Below are 19,084 nucleotides of genomic sequence, written 5' to 3' on the forward strand. Positions count from 1 at the left end.
TAAGCCATGAAGGCGTCAATTAGTACATCAAAAGATGGATTATGAATGGTACTGCTCCAACAGCATGACATGGATGGGTTTCCAGTTCCTTCTGCACCTCATACGATGGGGCCAGCTCGCACCAACTATGCACAAATCAAAAAAGAGACAGTGGGTGTGGTTTTTGGTTAGTAGAAGCTTTACAAATATGTCACAAAGCAGAGAACTCAGAGACTGATCACAAACTGCTATTTGTGATTTCACCAAAGACTCTAAGGTACGCCCTGCCGCCCATCCACGGTCTGCTGTTACAGCTCCAGAAATATCACCTGACATTTGAATTCACACCAGGCAAACACACTTGGTGATGACTGATGTTCTCAGCAGAGCAAGTCTGTGACACAGGCCTGAGCAGTAGTGAACTTGACTTTCATAATCATGTAGACAGTGTCTAAAGGGAAGTAAACACAGATTGCAAAGTCAAAAAACAGCAAGTGACACAGCTGCAAGTTGCATTCAAAAAATTATTTTAAACAGCGTGGAGGAAGCAACAAAAAGCTATTGCGTGCATATTGATACAAAGTCTTATTGCCATGTGTTGCAGCGCCCCAACACTAGTACCAAGAGCATGTGCACAGGGCCAAGTGTGTTTGTGAAGAGGTTGCTCATTCCTGTTCCAATATTTATGTCTTTGAAATATTTAGGCAAATAGAGCATTCTGTTTGATGCTGTATACATTTGATACAGCATTCTAATTGATATTAAATAGTTAAAACATTTTAAACATGTTTAGACTAGAAGGTTGGTCATGAAGTTTCCAGGAAGTTTCATTCAGTAGTAACTGAAAAGACCCAAACCGCCGTTCACTAGGAACATTTTACACAATCATCATTGTGTAAGGATAAAAGTGGAATGTTTTGACGCACATACATATAATATCTTGATATATCTTTTGTTTAAAATTTTTTGATTTAGCTGTTAATGGGAGCAGCACAGTGGCATAAATCTGCACTTCTGTTGCCAAAGTCAGCACACATATTTCTGGTGCCGTTATTCCTGAAGCTTCTGCTATTAGATTATTTCGATATCAAGTTATTTGGAAGAGCCAGCGGTTAAGTACTGATAACGCAGCTAGAAAACCTGCTACTGTAGCGCTAGCGTGGCCACACACGGTTCTCTAGCGATGTCTCGCCCTCGCACACGCTCATTTCAACAAATCAGTCAGTCAGTGAAAGAGCCAAAATAGCTCTTCAATGCAGTCTGGCAAAAAATGAAAAAGAAAAGCAATACTACGTCGACAAATAATCATCTAAAGGCAGCAAGTAAACGCTAAAGGTATACAAAACCCCTTTAGCCTACAGTACTGCTAGTTAGTAATCACAAGTTAACATATCAGTCAGCGCATTAGTTCCGTTCTGCTACCAGGCCTATTACTATTGAAGGTGTTAGCTATACACCGATCATTAAAACAGCATTGTACAAACAATTTAAATCCTTCATGAGGTTGGAACTAGCATATAAATTAGATCGAATGATGACATGGTGATAAGACTGATGAACTTTCGAAAGGTTCGTTGGCGTTACATGGGCTGCGTCTGCCTAACTTAACCGGATGTGTCACTAGCCCTTGTTTTCCACAAGGTGTTATACAAAGCAACATTTTACTGAAGTCTTAGTCAATCAGAATTTAAATCCTGCATTCAGATGTTCTTTAAACATTGTGTAATAACATATGTGAAAGCTTTTGGGTGCTTTTAAAAAGAGCAGATTGTTGCTTTCATAATGATATTCATATTTTTGGTATACGTATGTATATTGTAAAGCGCATTCGCAGCACTGACAATAACTACAAACTCTCGTTGTGGGACCTCATGAAAGCCCGAGATTTCTCCGGTGATTCTTGGACAAACAAGGCACTGCACTGTGTAAGGATTGCCTTTGCATTTTAAATATTTAAATATGATTGGGCCATCGCACGTGTGGACGAGGAGGAAACGACTAAATGAGTAGTAGGAAAACAATTAATTTCTTTTCGCTTTCATGGATTAAATTTAATAAAACAGCCCATCTGAAAGGTCTCCTTCTTTCCTTTATTAATAAGTTGAATAACCGTAATGAGGGTTTGTTTGGAAAATCAGTGTCAGAGTTACTTTTATCCATCAGTACTTCAGTAGGAATTTGCTTTGATATGATGGAAACTGCTCAATAGAGCAAAATTCTGACAACTGTGGAATAAATATACAAAGGCACAAGAACACAATTTACAGTATGTTGGTAACAAGGGCTAAATATACAAGGTTGAGGGTAAACAAGACACAGTTTACACAAGAAACATTTCTGTCCAAAGTGAATTCAAATTTGTGACATAAGGTGTATTGCATAAACATAGGAGCTCAGTAGTACAGGCTGTGTGAGGCGCTTAAGAAGAGATTACAATTTAGGAGTGTATAGGCTGTGTGAGGCGATTTGGCAGACATTATATTTCAGTAGTGCAGGCTGTGTGAACCACTTCAGCAGAGATTACTGCTCTGTAGTGTTGGCTGTGTGATGCATTTCAGCAGAGATTATAATTCAGAAGTGCAAGATGTGTGAGGCACCTCGGCAGAGATTACAGTTCAGTAGTGAACGCTGTGTGAGGCACTTTGGCAGAGATTACTGTTCAAGAGTGCAGCCTATGTGAGGCACTTAAGTGTTGAAGTTCAGTTTATAGTTCAGTGTTTTCCACCTGGACTGCAGTGATTTCTGTCAAGTGTGTTATATCAGCACTATTACACAGTTCAGGTGCCAGTTGGTTTTGGTTTTGAGTGCCTTAATGCATTTCCCAGTGGAGAACTTCTGAAAAAAGTGATGTTGTGGGTCATAAATTACATAAAATGTCATAAAAATGAGATTATTTAGGTTAGTGGTGTAAAGTTAGAGTAGATACAAGGTAAGTGTAAGTAAAGTACAAACAGCCTGCTTAAATGCAATGTAAAGGTAAAGAAATCAAGTGTTTGTATCCTTTTAGTTTACATTAGTGAATATAGTGTTTTAGTACATCAGAAATCAGCAAGACATCACTATTTGTACATACCCTTGACTGTGCTTTACCCTCCATTTTGTAGGAATTAGACCTAGATTGTTTGCCCTTAATGCATATTAATTACAGAACATGAGCAAAGCAAGACATTTTTCTTTCACTTTCTGTTGTTCTAATATGTATGTTTTTAGTACTAGAAAACTATTAGGCCTGTCACTGTTTGTTATGAACTGATTAGAAAGTCCAGAAGACTGGTTCAGACACATCAGATGGTTTAAACTTCTTAAGTGAATCTAGGGTCATTGTTTCCTTTGCTCCAGTTCTGAGTAGGCCTAAGCTTAATACACATCGTTGAAATATGTGTTATGTAATTTTAAATACCTAGGGAATAGGGTAACACTTTATTAATATACTGTGATATATTTTGGAATCTTGTACATCTTTAATAGTTCAACATATTTACATAAAGAATTTACAAAGAAAAAAATCTTTATGAAAATGATTTATTGCGGTGCAATATAGCATATTTTTTGTGTGCATATGAACTGCTCAGTCCAGTACCAGACAAGATACTGAGATGTACAGGAAACAACATTAATTTTGGTTTCATAGCTGTTCATGTGTTACAATTGGGGGTCATTATACCCTCCTGTCAACAGCATGTCTTCCTGTTTTAGGCATCTTAAAGCAACAAGGTACTATAAAATATGACTTCTTTATTTTAAATTAGCAGACATTTGAAAATAAGGCCATATATCTAATTATAGAGCTCCCTTTGGAAACACTCCTCTCACTCTTTCTTCAGCTCTAAAAAACCAAACAAAAATATGAGACTTGTTCAATAAATAGACACATTAGGTACAATCAATACATTTTCTTTGCAAACTAACATTTCCTTCAAGTGAGCCAGGTTAAATTATGAATTAACGTTTTCAGCGGAACAAAAATGTACACGACTTCACACAATATCTGGCAATGTCACAATTATGCACAAATATTCACACCTACACTTCCACCCTCTACTTAGAAAGGGTGGTGAGCCTGTGAAGGTTTCCCTTCACACCATCTACAGCCAAATCCTGGCTTCCTTGCAGTGGTTTTTGGCTGACTTGTGGTTTTCATTATGTTATTGATCTTAACAGCAGCCAAGTCGCCCCAAAACATCTATGATAGACTGAGATGTTTTTACAAATATGCATGGTAGTTGGCATCTGTTATTTTTCATATCAAGTACTTATTATATTGCTATTGTACATAACCAAATATCTCATATGGTGCTATTTTATTGTTCGATTGTATATGGTTCCAGTCATGCTTCCAATGAGGTTCGACGGATTTCAAGTAGATGGTTTTGTTTCTTGATCTCAGCAGGGTGCTCTCTTCGGGCAACCCTTCTGAAGAACTCGTTGTTTAACACCAGTTTTAATTATTCCCGGACTTGGAACTCTCAGCGAATAAAGTTTTCGGTGTACAGAAACTGTTTTGCGGTGTATCATCAGAGTGCGGCGCGCGGTGCTTCAGAGTAATTGAAACGAAGCCGCAAATGTGGTTGAGGCGAGCAGTTCGCACAAACAAAAACGAGGACTAACTCAACATGTGATTACCAGCTTAGAGAAGAAGTAAAAAAAAGTAAATAAAGAAGAAAGCAGTCCAACAGGAGGGAGGGGAGTGAACACTGGGGGCAGAGAAGGCTGATGAGACGCAGTCGAGTAGAAAACAACAGCTGTTTAGCTCCTGGCTACGAACCTAAGTAACACATTTGCCAGTGAGGTTCGGAGACAGCGAAAGAGGATGTCTTTCAAGAATGTAGGAACCAGATGTGGTGTGCTGGTTTATCGCCTCTCCACCCTCCCATGCTGCTCCCAAACTATTTATAAATTATGCTTGCTCTAAAGATGATTACAGACAACCACCCAACCTATCGCTAAAGTAGTGGCGTAGAAGCGGGACAAAGTGAGGACCATTTTAAGAAATGAAATTGTGCTTTTGGAAGACGCTCCCACAGAACCCTGCCTTGAAAAGTCTCTTATCATGCATTGTTCACTCTAACTAAAACTAGAACACAAGTACAGTTAAACACTTTCAGCTTTGGTTTATGTTATTGTAGGCAGAAGGTCTTAACAAAAAAAAGTTTAATTTTTCCAATAACCTGAACTCATATCCAACCTAAACACACCAAAGCGTACTCTATCTTTCACAGGCATGCATTATGGATCACAGTCATCACAATTACATGTGCACAAAAAACAGTTATGCTTACTTATTAGGTGGCTTGTCATCAGATCTACTTAACTACCTGTTACATAAATGGAGACAAAATCTAAATGATCTGAGCCTAGGAGATTAGGATAATTAAAGGTCACAGTCATCTAACAAGTAGACTAATGACTTTGTGAATCAGCTGAGATGTAGGCTTTTTGCTATATAGGCCTAGGTCTAGAGTAAATAAAACCACTGTTCATTATTTAATGCTATATTTTTTCCAGCATTATTTTGTATTGAAATTTGCAGTATGATTTTTCATAAAATCCTAAGATGGATTTGTACTCTTCTGAGTCCTTCCTAGAACATAGATGATTTTTGATATTCATGTGAAAGATTAATTGTAATTAATTATCTTCCCCACCAAAGATAATGGTATCTAACCTAGGGCATAAAGACAGTGTGCTTTTCTTGTTTGTCTGTTTGTGTTATTTTTGCAAACACAGCAGAAGGGAAACCACATAAGACACATTCAGCCCTTATGCTTGCATGCAACAAATGCATGATCTGGCCACTGACTGATATATAATGCAGATATGACATGCAATGCAGAGATAAAAGCCTAGTCCTTGTCTGAGTTCTCTGCCTTAAACCCACAAAACCTCTAAATGTTTCAGAGTTCAGACCACTGCTGCCATCTACTGTATAGTAAAATGAACTTATCCATTTCACATTGAAGCATTTGCAACACAGTTTCTAGAGAATAAGCATTCTTTGCATAATGTCATCTTGGTTTTTAGATCTGCTTTTTACTATCAAATCCCTTTTTTTGTGTTTCATTGTGACATATTTTAACATTTCCCATATCCCACTAATACTTCGTTTAAAGCGAGGCAGTTAAAATATGAAAGGAATCAAGACAGGCTTTTGTTATCATAAAAGGACTAACTTTGCATTAAAAAAAGTCAACATATATTTATCTTGTAAGATCTTTCCAGCCATTTCTGAGCCCCAGACCATCATATGCACGTCTGAGCTGTTGCAGATGTCTGGAAAGATGTGCCCTGAGAAGTGAAAGTATGGTTCCTCTCTCGCTCTGACAAGCATCTGAAGCCTCTACTCAGTGACAGGTATCTCCTAAACTTCACCCCACCAAAGATCTGGATGAGTGGGTTCAGACAGCAATGGCAGTAGGCCAGGATGTGAGTGATGTAATAGGCATACGCCAGTCCTTCTTTCCACGCAAATGTGGCCTGCTGTCCTAGGAGCTGCAGTGAATGGATGAAGATGGTGACATTGTAGGGAGTCCAGCAGATGAAAAACCCTATTACAATGCAGAAGATCAGCCACACCGCGTGCTGCCTGTTGCCAATCTGAGAACGCTGAATGGTCATTGCGATTCGGGCGTAGCAGAATGCGATGATGAGGAATGGTAGGAGGAAGAAGATGGAGAGCTGCATGTAGTGGTAAGCTAGCTCCACGTCCAGTGACTGTTGGGTAGGGCCACACGTCATGCCATCTGGAGTGATTTCGGTCACTGAGAGAAAAGCTTCAGGTAAGCTGCAGCCGATGGAAAAGACCCACACAAAGGTGCACGTCAGATGGGTGTAGAGCCTCTCGCGGCAGGCACTCAACGCGGCCCTTCTCACCGCGTGCACCACCGCCACGTAGCGGTGCACCGTCATGCACGTAAGGAACATCATGTAGCTGTAGAGACCCAGAAAGATGGTTCCGCTGAGCACCTTGCAGGCAAGATCCCCGAAGAGCCAGCCCCAGACATGGTAGATGGCCCAAGGCACCAGCGTGACAGTGAATGCCAAGTCAGAGACAGTGAGATGCAGGAGCAGCAGGTTTGCCGGGCTCACGGGGCCCTTGCGTGTCCATAGCACCCAGAGCAGGAAGCCGTTCGCTGTGAGACTGATGCAGATGATAAGGCTGTAGAGCACAGCACTGACCGTGCCAGCAATCTGCAGGTCCTCGGTTGCATAAATGAGAGAGTCATTCATTAAGTAGTAATAGTCAGGGTAGTAGGTGGAGTTTTCTGGCGAACTCTGATTGTGATCCATTTTGATGCCTGAACCCATAACAACAGTGTTGAGACTTATGACCTATATACAGAAAAGAAAGTGTTTTTTTACTGAGCTGAAAGTTAGCACTAGCTACTACTTATTTAATTACAGTTTACTCTAGCTAAATCACACTTAGTCACCAGTGGATGTTTTTCACTATGTTGCTTTCTTAGTAATAAAGAACCATGGTGATAAAAATGACAATTATCAAAGACAAAATCTTCTAGATTTTACCTTCAATTGATTTTATTGCCAAATGACTTAGATTGTATCCAGCTTGTCTACAGGACACTCACAAATAGAAATCCTTTCTCGTTAAAGCACAATCAATGAAAAGAGTTCTAAAAATACTTTTTGAAAAATAGAACTTTTCACTCAAGTATTTTGTTAATTGGTTTGTTTTCTTTGTTGCCAGTTAGATTGTTAGGTTTTGTTCTTTTATTTGAATTTTTAAGGAAAACGTTTCTATGAAACTTTTTCACTTCCTTTACAACATGCCTATCACATGAATATGCAAATATTAAAGTTAATCAACTCTTTCTTAAGAACACTGTATATAGCTTCTCTATGACATTACTTATACTAAAAATTGTAAGAGTTCACATTAAAATGAGGGTGGGGGGGAGAAAAAAACATACCGGTTTGGAGTCACAGAAGCTCAGTTCTCCCTCAAATGTTACACTGGCTTGAGCTCTGTTACATTTTGCTCTTTGGTTTTGCAGACATCTGCGCGATCAACCACTGAGTGCTGGAGGATGTTGGAGTGGCTGAAGTCATTGGCTCTCCCCTCGGGCCCAGCTTGCCTCAGCTCTGGAGAACAGAACAAAATGCTGGATAGGATCGTCCTGGACTTCTTCCTAAGCATGTACAACACTGGATTCACACAGCAGTGGGAATAGGCGAAGATCTGGCAGATGACAAAGGACTGGTGTAGTTTGTTTCTCCTCACACAGTCTGGTGAAAGTTGCACAGCTGTCACTATCATGACAATATGATACGGCCCCCAGCATATGAAGAAAGCCACGACAATGCCCAGCACGACCAACACAGTCCTGTATTTTTGCCTGGCTGAGGTCGACATGAGCGTGTGCAGGATTCTGCTGTAGCAGAAGATGATGATGAGCAGTGGGAGGAGGAAAAGCAAGGCAAACTGTGTGTAATACCCCGTTTTGTCCTCTTCTGATGATTCAGCATTGCAGGTGAAGATCTGATCAACCAAGATAACTTTGGAAGACAGGGCTTCTTTCAGACAGGCTCCTCCACTGATGAGCCAGGCACATATGCAGGCTGCTCGTGCAAGGTTGAGCCTGCGTTGGTGTGTTAGCCACGGACTACGTACTACTATGGCAAAGTAGCGGTCAACTGTCATGGCTGTGAGGAGGATGAGGCTTCCATAGATTCCCATGAAATAGGTCCAGATTAGGATCTTGCATGCAATGTTTCCAAAAACCCATTGGTAGAAGTGATCAGTGGCCCATAAAGGAAGAGTTATTGTGAACAACAAGTCAAAGATAGCCAAATTTAATAGAAAAAACATAGTCACTCTGTTGAGATCCTCAAAACGGGCCAGGATATAGAGGAGCAGACTATTCATTAGTAGACTGAAGCAAAAAATAATAATGAAACTGGCTGCTGTGATTTGATGGTACAATTTCAGATTACACATAGTGATTAATTCACCATAATCTGAATATGAGTCATTCATGCTGTTACTGTTGTTATCTACTGCCATGTCTCGGTCCATTGCTTTAAAAGGTTAAGATGATGGTAACAGAAGAATTAAATAAGTCTATCATTTCCTACAGCTATTTAGAATCAGAATAAACTCTCAACACATTAGCAACAATTAGCAAAGGTTTTTGTATATGTATATTACCAAACATTTACACAAATCAGACCTACACAAATCCTGCCTACCTCAGTGACTGAAATGACCAGAGTGCAATACAAAAGGTTTCTGAGAGAGAAGAATGTGATGTTTCAGACAGAGTGCTTCCCCTTTCTGTTTTGCCTTGCTCAACTTGTTATCTTAGGCCGGAAAGAAAAGAACTGTTTGGTGCACACTTTATACATTTTCTCTTTTGTGTTCACTAACCACAAAGTATGTGAAATTCCTGACTGTAAATAGCAGAGAGCAGAGCATGGAAATTCTCTGTAAAATGAGAAATATTCAGAGGCAAGAGTGAAACCAATTACCTTTATTTCTCAAACAAGAATTTCTAAAATATCTGCTCATTCTTCCAAACATCCTTTCACAGGAAAAACATATGATAAATTCATTATGTTGCCAAGATTACAAACAATACAAGAGAGTAAAAAATAATAGTTTAATCTGTTGACATTATATACTTTAATTGACAGTTTGACCTGAGTTGTCTTCAGGGATTTTTATGTTTCATGTTTTCAACCACCACGTTTCTTTAATAAATAATACTCCAAGTTCACAGACATTGCACAGTGTGAATGGCATTTGTGTGGCTGTCAGTCAACAGTGCAAAAGAAAGCAGAACTTTGAGGAAACATCCGGCACACCAAACAACATCTCAGCATGTCATTGCCATTAATACATGATAATTATTCCTGGTTTCTTTTCTTCCAGTTGGTCCATAAGGAAACAATCCTTATTTTCATTAGCCTGTCCCTCTAGCCCCACAGTATGCCTCGGCTGTTCTAGTTGTCCTTCAGGGCCCAGGGGCACATTTCTCAGAATGAGTGACACTGAGTCAGAGATTCTGAGAAGCACGCAGGTTTTATTCAAATATACATGAGTATATATATAGATGGCAAAGCAAATGAGAAAGTGAAAATATTTAAATGATATAGCAGGTGCGACATGTTCAGACTTCATAGAATATCTAAAATGATACAGCCATCTGCCACAAGTTCAGACTATATTTGACGTAGCCTTTTGCTAAAAATAGACAAAAATGACAGAGGAGAGATCTTTAATACAGCTGGAGAGAAAAGACTGTTTACTGTACAGAAAAGGGAGTCGCAATGTAGGAAATTCTTACAGGGTCTCCCACTCCCTCCATTTGATAGCAAGCCTTTCTACATGTACTTGGGTGCCATAATTGTGAGTTCCTGTCGTGTCCATTTTCATCCATACATTTGTCATTTGCTTCCATCATCTCACTTTTTCCCCAAATACTATTAACAGAACAGTGGCTACCACCATTAATCCCAACACTAATCCGGTTGTTTCCCGCAACCGGATTTATATACGCTCTCGGGTTCATCTGTCGGATTTCCGAACAGCTCCGGCTATGTCTTCATTCAATTTTTGAGCTCTTCATTACACGTATAATGTAGCTATCACCTGACAGATAACTCTGCTGCACCAATCGTCAACCTGTGTAGACATGGACCAACACCAGTAGTCTCCCTGATTCTTTCTATGACAAAAACTATTTGTAAATATGCGATATCATTTTATTATCCCTCACTCTCACTTCAATATGAGATTGTGACACTCTCGCAATGTCGCTCACTTCCAATATCTCCAGTCGTCTGAGTCTACTGTCCTGATACCTTGGTCGTTTTGAAGAGTACAGAAGCAAGATCTCTTTTCCCAAAAAATCGATAATACCAGTTTCTTTAGTCCGTTCAGCTATACCCATAGTGAACCTTGTATTTCCTCTGGTGCAGACACCTCTGCCTCACCCGCTCAGTTTTCCTTTCTGCTCGCTGTCCTTCGCTACAATGAGTTCTTCACTACCACCCACTCTCCCAACTCTATGTCCCATACTGGGTTCTCCTGCAGCCTCCAATAAGGCTTGATAAAATATAGTTAATATACTGGATGCTTGTTAAAATATGCATTGGTCCACTTGTCAGCATTTCACATGATGACAGATTTTTTGTTCTGTTTGATCTTTCCCATGTGAATGCATTAAAGGACCCACCATATTGCAGTTACCTCTCATATAAAATGTTTAGTCACTGACTTAGTGTCTGCATATTTACAAGGAAGACATTTGGGCCACTTTGAAAACATATCTATTATCACCAGACAGAACTTGTAAAAGGGTTAACTCAATAAAATCCAGCATTAAGATTAAATCCAGTCTTTTGGCACTGAGTGTGCAGCTTGAACTTGTTGATCATTACTATTTTTTAATCGGACAGAATCTTATATTATTTTATTTTGTTCCCTTCTTGCCTTTGATTCCCACTTTTTAAAGTTATATGCTTTGTTTCGTCTATTTAGAAGTGTTTCTATTTCCAAGTCTTTTCTTTGATTAGCTGTCTACATGCCATCAATCTATTCACACTCAATGTGCCATTCCCAAGCATTTCCCCAGTTAGTTAATCCAACAGTTTAATTTGCTTAATTACACTTCACTTTCCACACTGGCTGTCCCTGAGACCTTTGCTAGAATAACCTATGTGGTCTTGTTCCCCATACTTAGAGGTGGATGGGAAAAAAGAACAGAGAAATTGAGCAGAAAGAAAAAACAGAAAACATTACAATTTTCAACTCAGATGGAACTGTTATCGAGACCCACTGTACTGTGTAACCCCCCCTCCCCCAAATACCAGCAAAAAGGAATTATCTTACTATCTTTTTTACCCACACACGTACAAATGATCCCCTTTACATATCTGTTTGCAGTGGATCATCATTGTCTATGCTTGGTGCGTACACCCTGTGGGCCTCTTTTCCATAGTCCCTGACTTCCTTCTGAGTCTGAGCCGAACATTTTGGTACCTCTGGATCCAATCACAAGCTGTGGGCTCCAGGCTCCAACCACAAAATGTTTTCAGTACTTCAAACGTATGAACAATGCCTACCTCAAATTCAACTATGCGTCATTTTCCCTCAGTCTCTCTCCAAATCAGCGGAACAAAATTCTATTACTGGGGAAAGATTTAAAGTCTGCTCTAACACTGACATGGGGATTGTCTTGTGTGCGTTTAACTGTTCCATTCTGTCTTTCACCCACTGAGCAGGTTTGCCTGTAGCTAGCTAGTTAGAGAACTATGACATAGGATTTTCGAGAGGGTCAATCTCAACCACCTTCCACAGAAGGTAATTTAGCTGCAGGAGCACCAGTGAACACCAGTGAGCACCAGTGTGTGTGTGTGTGTGTGTGTGTGTGTGTGTGTGCGTGTGTGCATGCATGTGTGTGCATGCACACTCATGTTATGTTTCTGTGAAGCAAGTAATAATGCGTATCTTGAAATATTTACAGGGACTTGCAGTCATTGTTTAAGATATATTGCAATGTAAATATTTAAATAAAATGAAGTAAAATGAGAAATTTTTTTTTCATTTATTTTCTACTGAATATGAATGGAAGATATGAGCTTGGAATGCCAGCACTGTGAGAACGGGGACATAATGTTATGTAGGCTAATGCACAAAAGCATACAAAATGGAATAAATTTAAGTTCTGTTGTTTATCTATTTTTGTTTATCTATGAACACATTTACAGGACATTACATTATATGATTATTTAAAGACATTAATATGTGCATCATGCTTTCAAACATACAAGATATGGCATGCAAATTATAAACCTACAATAATTAAGGAAATAGGTTTTTGTAATAATCATATAAAAAAACAATTCAAGTTCACCATTAAAAAAAGATGTAAAGCAGTATTGTCATTCACAAGTAGTTGATTATGTACAGCAATGAAGTATAAGAATGCATGTAAGCTAATAAATGTAAACTAATGTAAGCTAATAAAAAGTTCATTGGATGTTCTCTTACATTTATCTGTACAACTTTAAGATGTACCAGCTAGTACATGGAGATTTCTTCCCCGTTTGAGTAGATGAGATTGCTGTGGCGGTTCTGAGGCTGAGTCCCATTCCTGGAGACAATCCAGAGCATCTTCTTCAAGTGGTTTCTGAACTTTATCCCCATAAAGACATAAAACAAAGGATTTAGGCAACGATGAGAGAAAGCTACTAAGCGGGAGACATAACAAACGTAGTCCACAATGGTGCTGACGATGCAATCATTCAGTGGGGCCACTTCCCCACTGAGTCACAGAAGCTCAGTTCTCCCTCAAATGTTACACTGGCTTGAGCTCTGTGGATGACAAGACCTTATGTATTTTGTACTTCTAGGTATCAGCATTGATCCCTGTATTCTAGTTCATTGTTATGTTAGACTCTACCATACTGTACAGTACTACGATATTCTATGAGTAAATGACAAAGCACTTTGCTAAGTCGCTCTGGATAAGAGTGTCTGCTAAATGCTATAAATGTAATGTAAAAACACTTTTATACTTTGTAGCCAAGACATTTTTTCCAAAACTGTGACTTTAAACTGATTTTAATTTCAAATTTACCCCCACTTATTGTTCTACTTATTATTGATTTCAATACAAAAATGTTCTTGATAAATCAAGGTAAAACAGCCTGAATGCAGACAATATATATTTCTCTACTCCAAAATTATTATAGATTATTCAATATATTTTTTGGCTTGTTGGCTAATTAACATTTTAATCTTACCAAGTGAAATTCTTAAGAATTTGATATTATACATGTTACAATGGGAGTGTATTATAATGTATTCTTCATTTTTTCTTACCTTAGGATAAAAAATGTCCAAAATGTTCTCCAAAACTGGTGTGTTGTTTTAAGGTTGAAGTGAATAAGATTTCTGATACCTGCATCAATTGTCTTATGAAACCAATATAGAAAGCATTGTTCCCAATTACACATGAAACTTGACCATCCCTTTTCATAGACTCTGAATTTTCATGTGACAGGCCACTAAAAGAGTTTAAACTGGATTACATACAATGAACTATACACTCAAGCAAGATAATACTATAAGCAGAGTGCACACGAGAAGGTTTATCAATAAATCCTCAAATTTGGAATACATGAAATTACTGAAACCCTGTTCAGTTCTTGAACCATTTTACAGTAAGTGCTGCCAAGAAACTAGGAGGTTCTTGCTTTAATAGCCCAGAGCATCTTCAGATGGAAGGTCTACAATATGATAGCTGGGTGTTGTAGGCCCCTTTTTCCTCATACTCTCTATATAAGTATTAGAGATGCTGTGCTGTGCTGTACCAATCACCTTTGAAGCAGAACTCACAGTTCTCTTCACTTATAGTGATAGAGATGGTAAGCATGTTTTCTATCATAGCCCTCTGGAACTGTTATGCCTGGTCTCAAGAAGCCCCAAGTTTTTTATGCTAGTGCAAAAAAAAAAAAAAAAAGCCTTTGGAGGGCTTCTAAAATTGTATAGTTTACATGTTTTTATTCTATAATTTACATGCTATTCAAAAATACCAAAACATTCCAAAAACAAATGATCAATCAGGCAGTTTTTGTATGAGGAGAAAAATTTATTTTTGATGGTAATTATCTGATAGCATGTTGATCGTCCTTTTACAGAACAGCTGTTACTATAAAACCCCAAAGCCTACAAATATTTGGTGGAAAACTTTGGAATTTATTTGGAATATTTTTTGTCTGCATTATGGTTTGGTCCAATCAGTGCAAACTCTGTACATACCTTTTAACTTTGGAGCTTTCTAAGAATTGGTGCCAATTGTTCTCAACCATTGTAGGAAGAAATGCTTAAATACTTAATGCTTAATATGATGAGGTTAAAAATCAAGGTGCTTTATTTCAACCCCTCCAGTTAGTGTGGATATATGATTATGATTTCAATAAGGTAAAAACAACAGCATTGTTGTGGCAGTATTAGTTGCATAACTGTAGCCTAGTTGATAAAAACACAGCCTATAGTCTACAGTGGGTGAAAAGTACTGAACACGTCACCAATTTTCTAAGTAAATATATTTCTAAAGGTGCTATTGGCATGAAATTCTCACCAGATGTTGGTATCAACCTATCCAATCCACACATGCAAAGAAATCAAACCATAGATGTCCATAAATTAAGTTGTGTAATAAAGAGAAATGACACAGGGAAAAAATATCGAATGCATGAAGAAAGAGAGGTGCAAAAAGCCATGGAAAGTCACGACACCAGCTGAAATCTATCCGTAATTAGAAAGCATTCCTTCAACTTAGTGCAACTTGGTTCAACTGATGGTCTATAAAAAGGTGTCTCATTACCAAGGTGCCACACAAGAAACATCACATGATGGGTAAAGCCAGTGAGCTCTCTCATGACCTTTGCAACCTTATTGTTGTAAAACATACTGATGGCACTGGTTACAGAATTTCTAAACTACTGAAGTTTCCAGTGAGCACTGTTGGGCCATAATCCGGAAGTGGAAAGAACATTATTTCACCATAAACCGGCCACAACCAAGCGCTTCCCACAAGATTTCAGACAGAAGAGTGAAAAGAATTATCAGAAGAGTTGTCCAAGAGCCAAAAGACCTGAAATCAGCAGCATCCAGTGAGAAGGGGTAGATAATGTTATGTAGGCTAATGCACAAAAGCATACAAAATGGAATATATTTAAGTTCTGTTGTTTATCTATTTTTGTTTATCTATGAACACATTTACAGGACATTACATTATATGATTATTTAAAGACATTAATATGTGCATCATGCTTTCAAACATACAAGATATGGCATGCAAATTATAAACCTACAATAATTAAGGAAATAGGTTTTTGTAATAATCATATAAAAAAACAATTCAAGTTCACCATTAAAAAAAGATGTAAAGCAGTATTGTCATTCACAAGTAGTTGATTATGTACAGCAATGAAGTATAAGAATGCATGTAAGCTAATAAATGTAAGCTAATGTAAGCTAATAAAAAGTTCATTGGATGTTCTCTTACATTTATCTGTACAACTTTAAGATGTACCAGCTAGTACATGGAGATTTCTTCCCCGTTTGAGTAGATGAGATTGCTGTGGCGGTTCTGAGGCTGACTCCCATTCCTGGAGACATTCCAGAGCATCTTCTTCAAGTGGTTTCTGAACTTTATCCCCATAAAGACATAAAACAAAGGATTTAGGCAACAGTGAGAGAAAGCTACTAAGCGGGACACATAATAAACGTAGTCCACAATGGTGCTGACGATGCAATCATTCAGTGGGGCCACTTCCCATGAAATCAAGGAGTCAAGGAAGATGGCCACATTGTACGGAACCCAGCCCAGGAAGAACACCACTACGATGCAGAGGATGAGTCGGACAGTCTTACGACGTGTGTGGGAGGTGGGTCTGAGCAAACGCTGGAGGATCTGGATGTAGCAAAAACTGATGGTGATGAAGGCGGTGAGGAAGAAGAAATTTTGCAGGTAGGTACCAACCAGCTTCCAGTTGATGTTGTCATAGTCGCAGTAAAATATTTCCTCAATGCTGTTGGAGTGGGATCCTACCGTGTTGAAGATGACGTGAGGCATTGCTGTGAAGATGCTCAGTAGCCAGATGATCACTGAGGTCAGAGTGCTGTGGAACGACTTTCTCTTTAAAACAACAGAAAGTGGATGAACCACTGCCATGTAGCGGTGCACCGTCATCACTGTTAAGAAGATTGTGCTGCTGTAAAAGCCTACGAAGAATATGAAGTTGATTGCTTTGCAGGCAGGCTCATCAAACAGCCAGCCCTGGTTAGAGACAAGGTAGGACGCCCAGAAGGGTAGGCCGATAGTAAAGACCAGGTCAGAGATGGCCAAGTTCAAGAGGAAGGTGTTGGTCATGGACTTCAGGTTCTCGTATTTGATCAGGATCCACAAGACCAGCCCGTTGCCCACACAACTGAACATGATGACCACTGTGAAAAAGACTGAAGTGACGACTGCACCAAACTTTGTGACTTCAGTCTTTTTGCATATGTCATTATCGTAGTCCATCGTATAGTCATAGACCATGGAAGTATTTTCATTATCGTCCATGCTAAGGGAAAAAAAAAACAATTCAGATTAAATTCAGAACAATTCTTGGCCTTAGGTGTGAATTGAGGGTCGGGCTCAGCACTTATTGAACTGACTTAAATTTGGACACCTCTAAAGTCAGATTCAGTGTACTTTGGTTTTTCCCTCATTGGATTATTCTCTGGTTGGTTAAGGTAGTCTCTGAGTTTATTTACCTCTACTTTAGATTCTGTGAAATTCAGGGCTAATTTTCTGAACCTAGTTGTTAGTTGCTTGTTAGCTGTAATTACTAACTACAGGTGTAGTTTGCAGATTTCTCCTTTGTAACATATGAAGGATTCGGCCCTTTCTCTCGCAGGGAGCTACCCAGGTGCTTGTGCAGTCTCTTGTGATATCAAAGCTAGACTACTGCAACTTGCTACTTGCTGGTCTTCCTCTAAGAGCCATCAAACCTCTACAATTTGTCCAGAATGCAGCAGCATGGCTGGTCTTCAGTCTTCCAAAGTTTACATGTTACTCCACTGCTGTGCTCCCTTCATTGGCTCCCAGTCAAAACCTTGATGCTTGCCATACATGAGGTCAATGGTCAAAGCCCAATCCGTAACCTCGAGTACTTCGAACCTCAAGTACGGCTCAGCTTGAAATACCTTGCTTCAGGACTTGTCAAGATATATTCTGTCCTGGCTCCAAGATGGAATGAACTCTCACTTGCTGTCTGGACAGCAAAGTCCCTTGCAGACTGAAGACCCATCTATTTGCAGATTATTTAAAGGACAACTGACACTGCTCCCATATTGACTAATTTCATACTTATTGTAGGGTATTGTTTGTTTAACAAACTCTAGCACTTATTGTTTATTGCACTTATCATTGTTTAAGATGGACCTTATGTATTTTGTACTTCTAGGTATCAACATTGATCCCTGTATTCTAGTTCATTGTTATGTTAGACTCTACCATACTGTACAGTACTACGATATTCTATGAGTAAATGACAAAGCACTTTGCTAAGTCGCTCTGGATAAGAGTGTCTGCTAAATGCTATAAATGTAATGTAAAAACACTTTTATACTTTGTAGCCAAGACATTTTTTCCAAAACTGTGACTTTAAACTGATTTTAAATTCAAATTTACCTCCACTTATTGTTCTACTTATTATTGATTTCAATGCAAAAATGTTCTTGATATATCAAGGTAAAACAGCCTGAATGCAGACAATATATATTTCTCTACTCCAAAATTATTATAGATGATTCAATATATTTCTTGGCTTGTTGGCTAATTAACATTTTAATCTTACCAAGTGAAATTCTTAAGAATTTGATATTATACATATTACAATGGGAGTGTATTATAATTTATTCTTCAATTTTTCCTACCTTAGGATAAAGGTCCGAAATGTTCTCCAAAACTGGTGTGTTGTTTTAAGGTTGAAGTGAATAAGATTACTGATACCTGCCTCATTTCTCTTTTGAAACCCATACAGGAGGCATTGTTCCCACTTACATATATATTTTTTATATATATATATATATGAAAAAACCTAGATCAACCCTTTTCATGGACTCTGAATTTTTGTCTTCATGTCACAGGCCACTAAAAGTTTAAACTGGACTACATACAATGAACTATACACTCAAGCAAGATAATACTATAAGCAGAGTGTACACGAGAAGGTTTATCAATAACTCCTCAAATTTAGAATACATGAAATGACTGAAACCCTGTTCAGTTCTTGAACCATTTTACAGTAAGTGCTGCCAAGAAACTAGGAGGTTCTTGCTTTAATAGCCCAGAGCATCTTCAGATGGAAGGTCTACAATATGATAGCTGGGTGTTGTAGGCCCCTTTTTCCTCATACTCTCTATATAAGTATTAGAGATGCTGTGCTGTGCTGTACCAATCACCTTTGAAGCAGAACTCACAGTTCTCTTCACTTATAGTGATAGAGATGGTAAGCATGTTTTCTATCATAGCCCTCTGGAACTGTTATGCCTGGTCTCAAGAAGCCCCTAGTTTTTTATGCT

The 19,084-nt window shown here is 38.6% G+C and overlaps 3 protein-coding genes across 3 annotated transcripts; all 3 read right to left on the minus strand.

The window, feature by feature from the left end:
• Positions 1–3,467: 3,467 nt before the first annotated feature.
• xcr1b.3 (chemokine (C motif) receptor 1b, duplicate 3) lies at positions 3,468–7,284 on the minus strand. The gene has a single exon (XM_081723902.1). It carries the CDS (start codon positions 7,282–7,284, stop codon positions 6,220–6,222), a length of 1,065 nt encoding a protein of 354 aa, XP_081580028.1. The 3' UTR covers positions 3,468–6,219.
• Positions 7,169–9,526, minus strand: xcr1b.2 (chemokine (C motif) receptor 1b, duplicate 2). Its single transcript, XM_027021168.3, has 2 exons — positions 7,908–9,526; positions 7,169–7,308 (listed from the first exon to the last, which is right to left on the minus strand). Exon 1 carries the CDS (start codon positions 9,011–9,013, stop codon positions 7,946–7,948), a length of 1,068 nt encoding a protein of 355 aa, XP_026876969.3. The 5' UTR covers positions 9,014–9,526; the 3' UTR covers positions 7,169–7,308; positions 7,908–7,945.
• A 5,067-nt stretch (positions 9,527–14,593) lies between these two features.
• xcr1b.1 (chemokine (C motif) receptor 1b, duplicate 1) lies at positions 14,594–18,522 on the minus strand. The gene is made up of 2 exons (XM_027021191.3): positions 18,437–18,522; positions 14,594–17,079 (listed from the first exon to the last, which is right to left on the minus strand). Exon 2 carries the CDS (start codon positions 17,076–17,078, stop codon positions 16,047–16,049), a length of 1,032 nt encoding a protein of 343 aa, XP_026876992.2. The 5' UTR covers position 17,079; positions 18,437–18,522; the 3' UTR covers positions 14,594–16,046.
• Between the last annotated feature and the right edge of the window lie 562 nt (positions 18,523–19,084).

This window comes from Electrophorus electricus, chromosome 11, assembly GCF_041902795.1.
Source record: "Electrophorus electricus isolate QZ-2024a chromosome 11, ASM4190279v1, whole genome shotgun sequence".
In the NCBI taxonomy this organism is placed as follows: domain Eukaryota; kingdom Metazoa; phylum Chordata; class Actinopteri; order Gymnotiformes; family Gymnotidae; genus Electrophorus; species Electrophorus electricus.

Bases quoted from the DNA above. Each gene is read 5' to 3' on its own strand.
- xcr1b.3 (XM_081723902.1), bottom strand. From the start codon at position 7,284: ATGGGTTCAGGCATCAAAATGGATCACAATCAGAGTTCGCCAGAAAAC.
- xcr1b.2 (XM_027021168.3), bottom strand. From the start codon at position 9,013: ATGGACCGAGACATGGCAGTAGATAACAACAGTAACAGCATGAATGAC.
- xcr1b.1 (XM_027021191.3), bottom strand. From the start codon at position 17,078: ATGGACGATAATGAAAATACTTCCATGGTCTATGACTATACGATGGAC.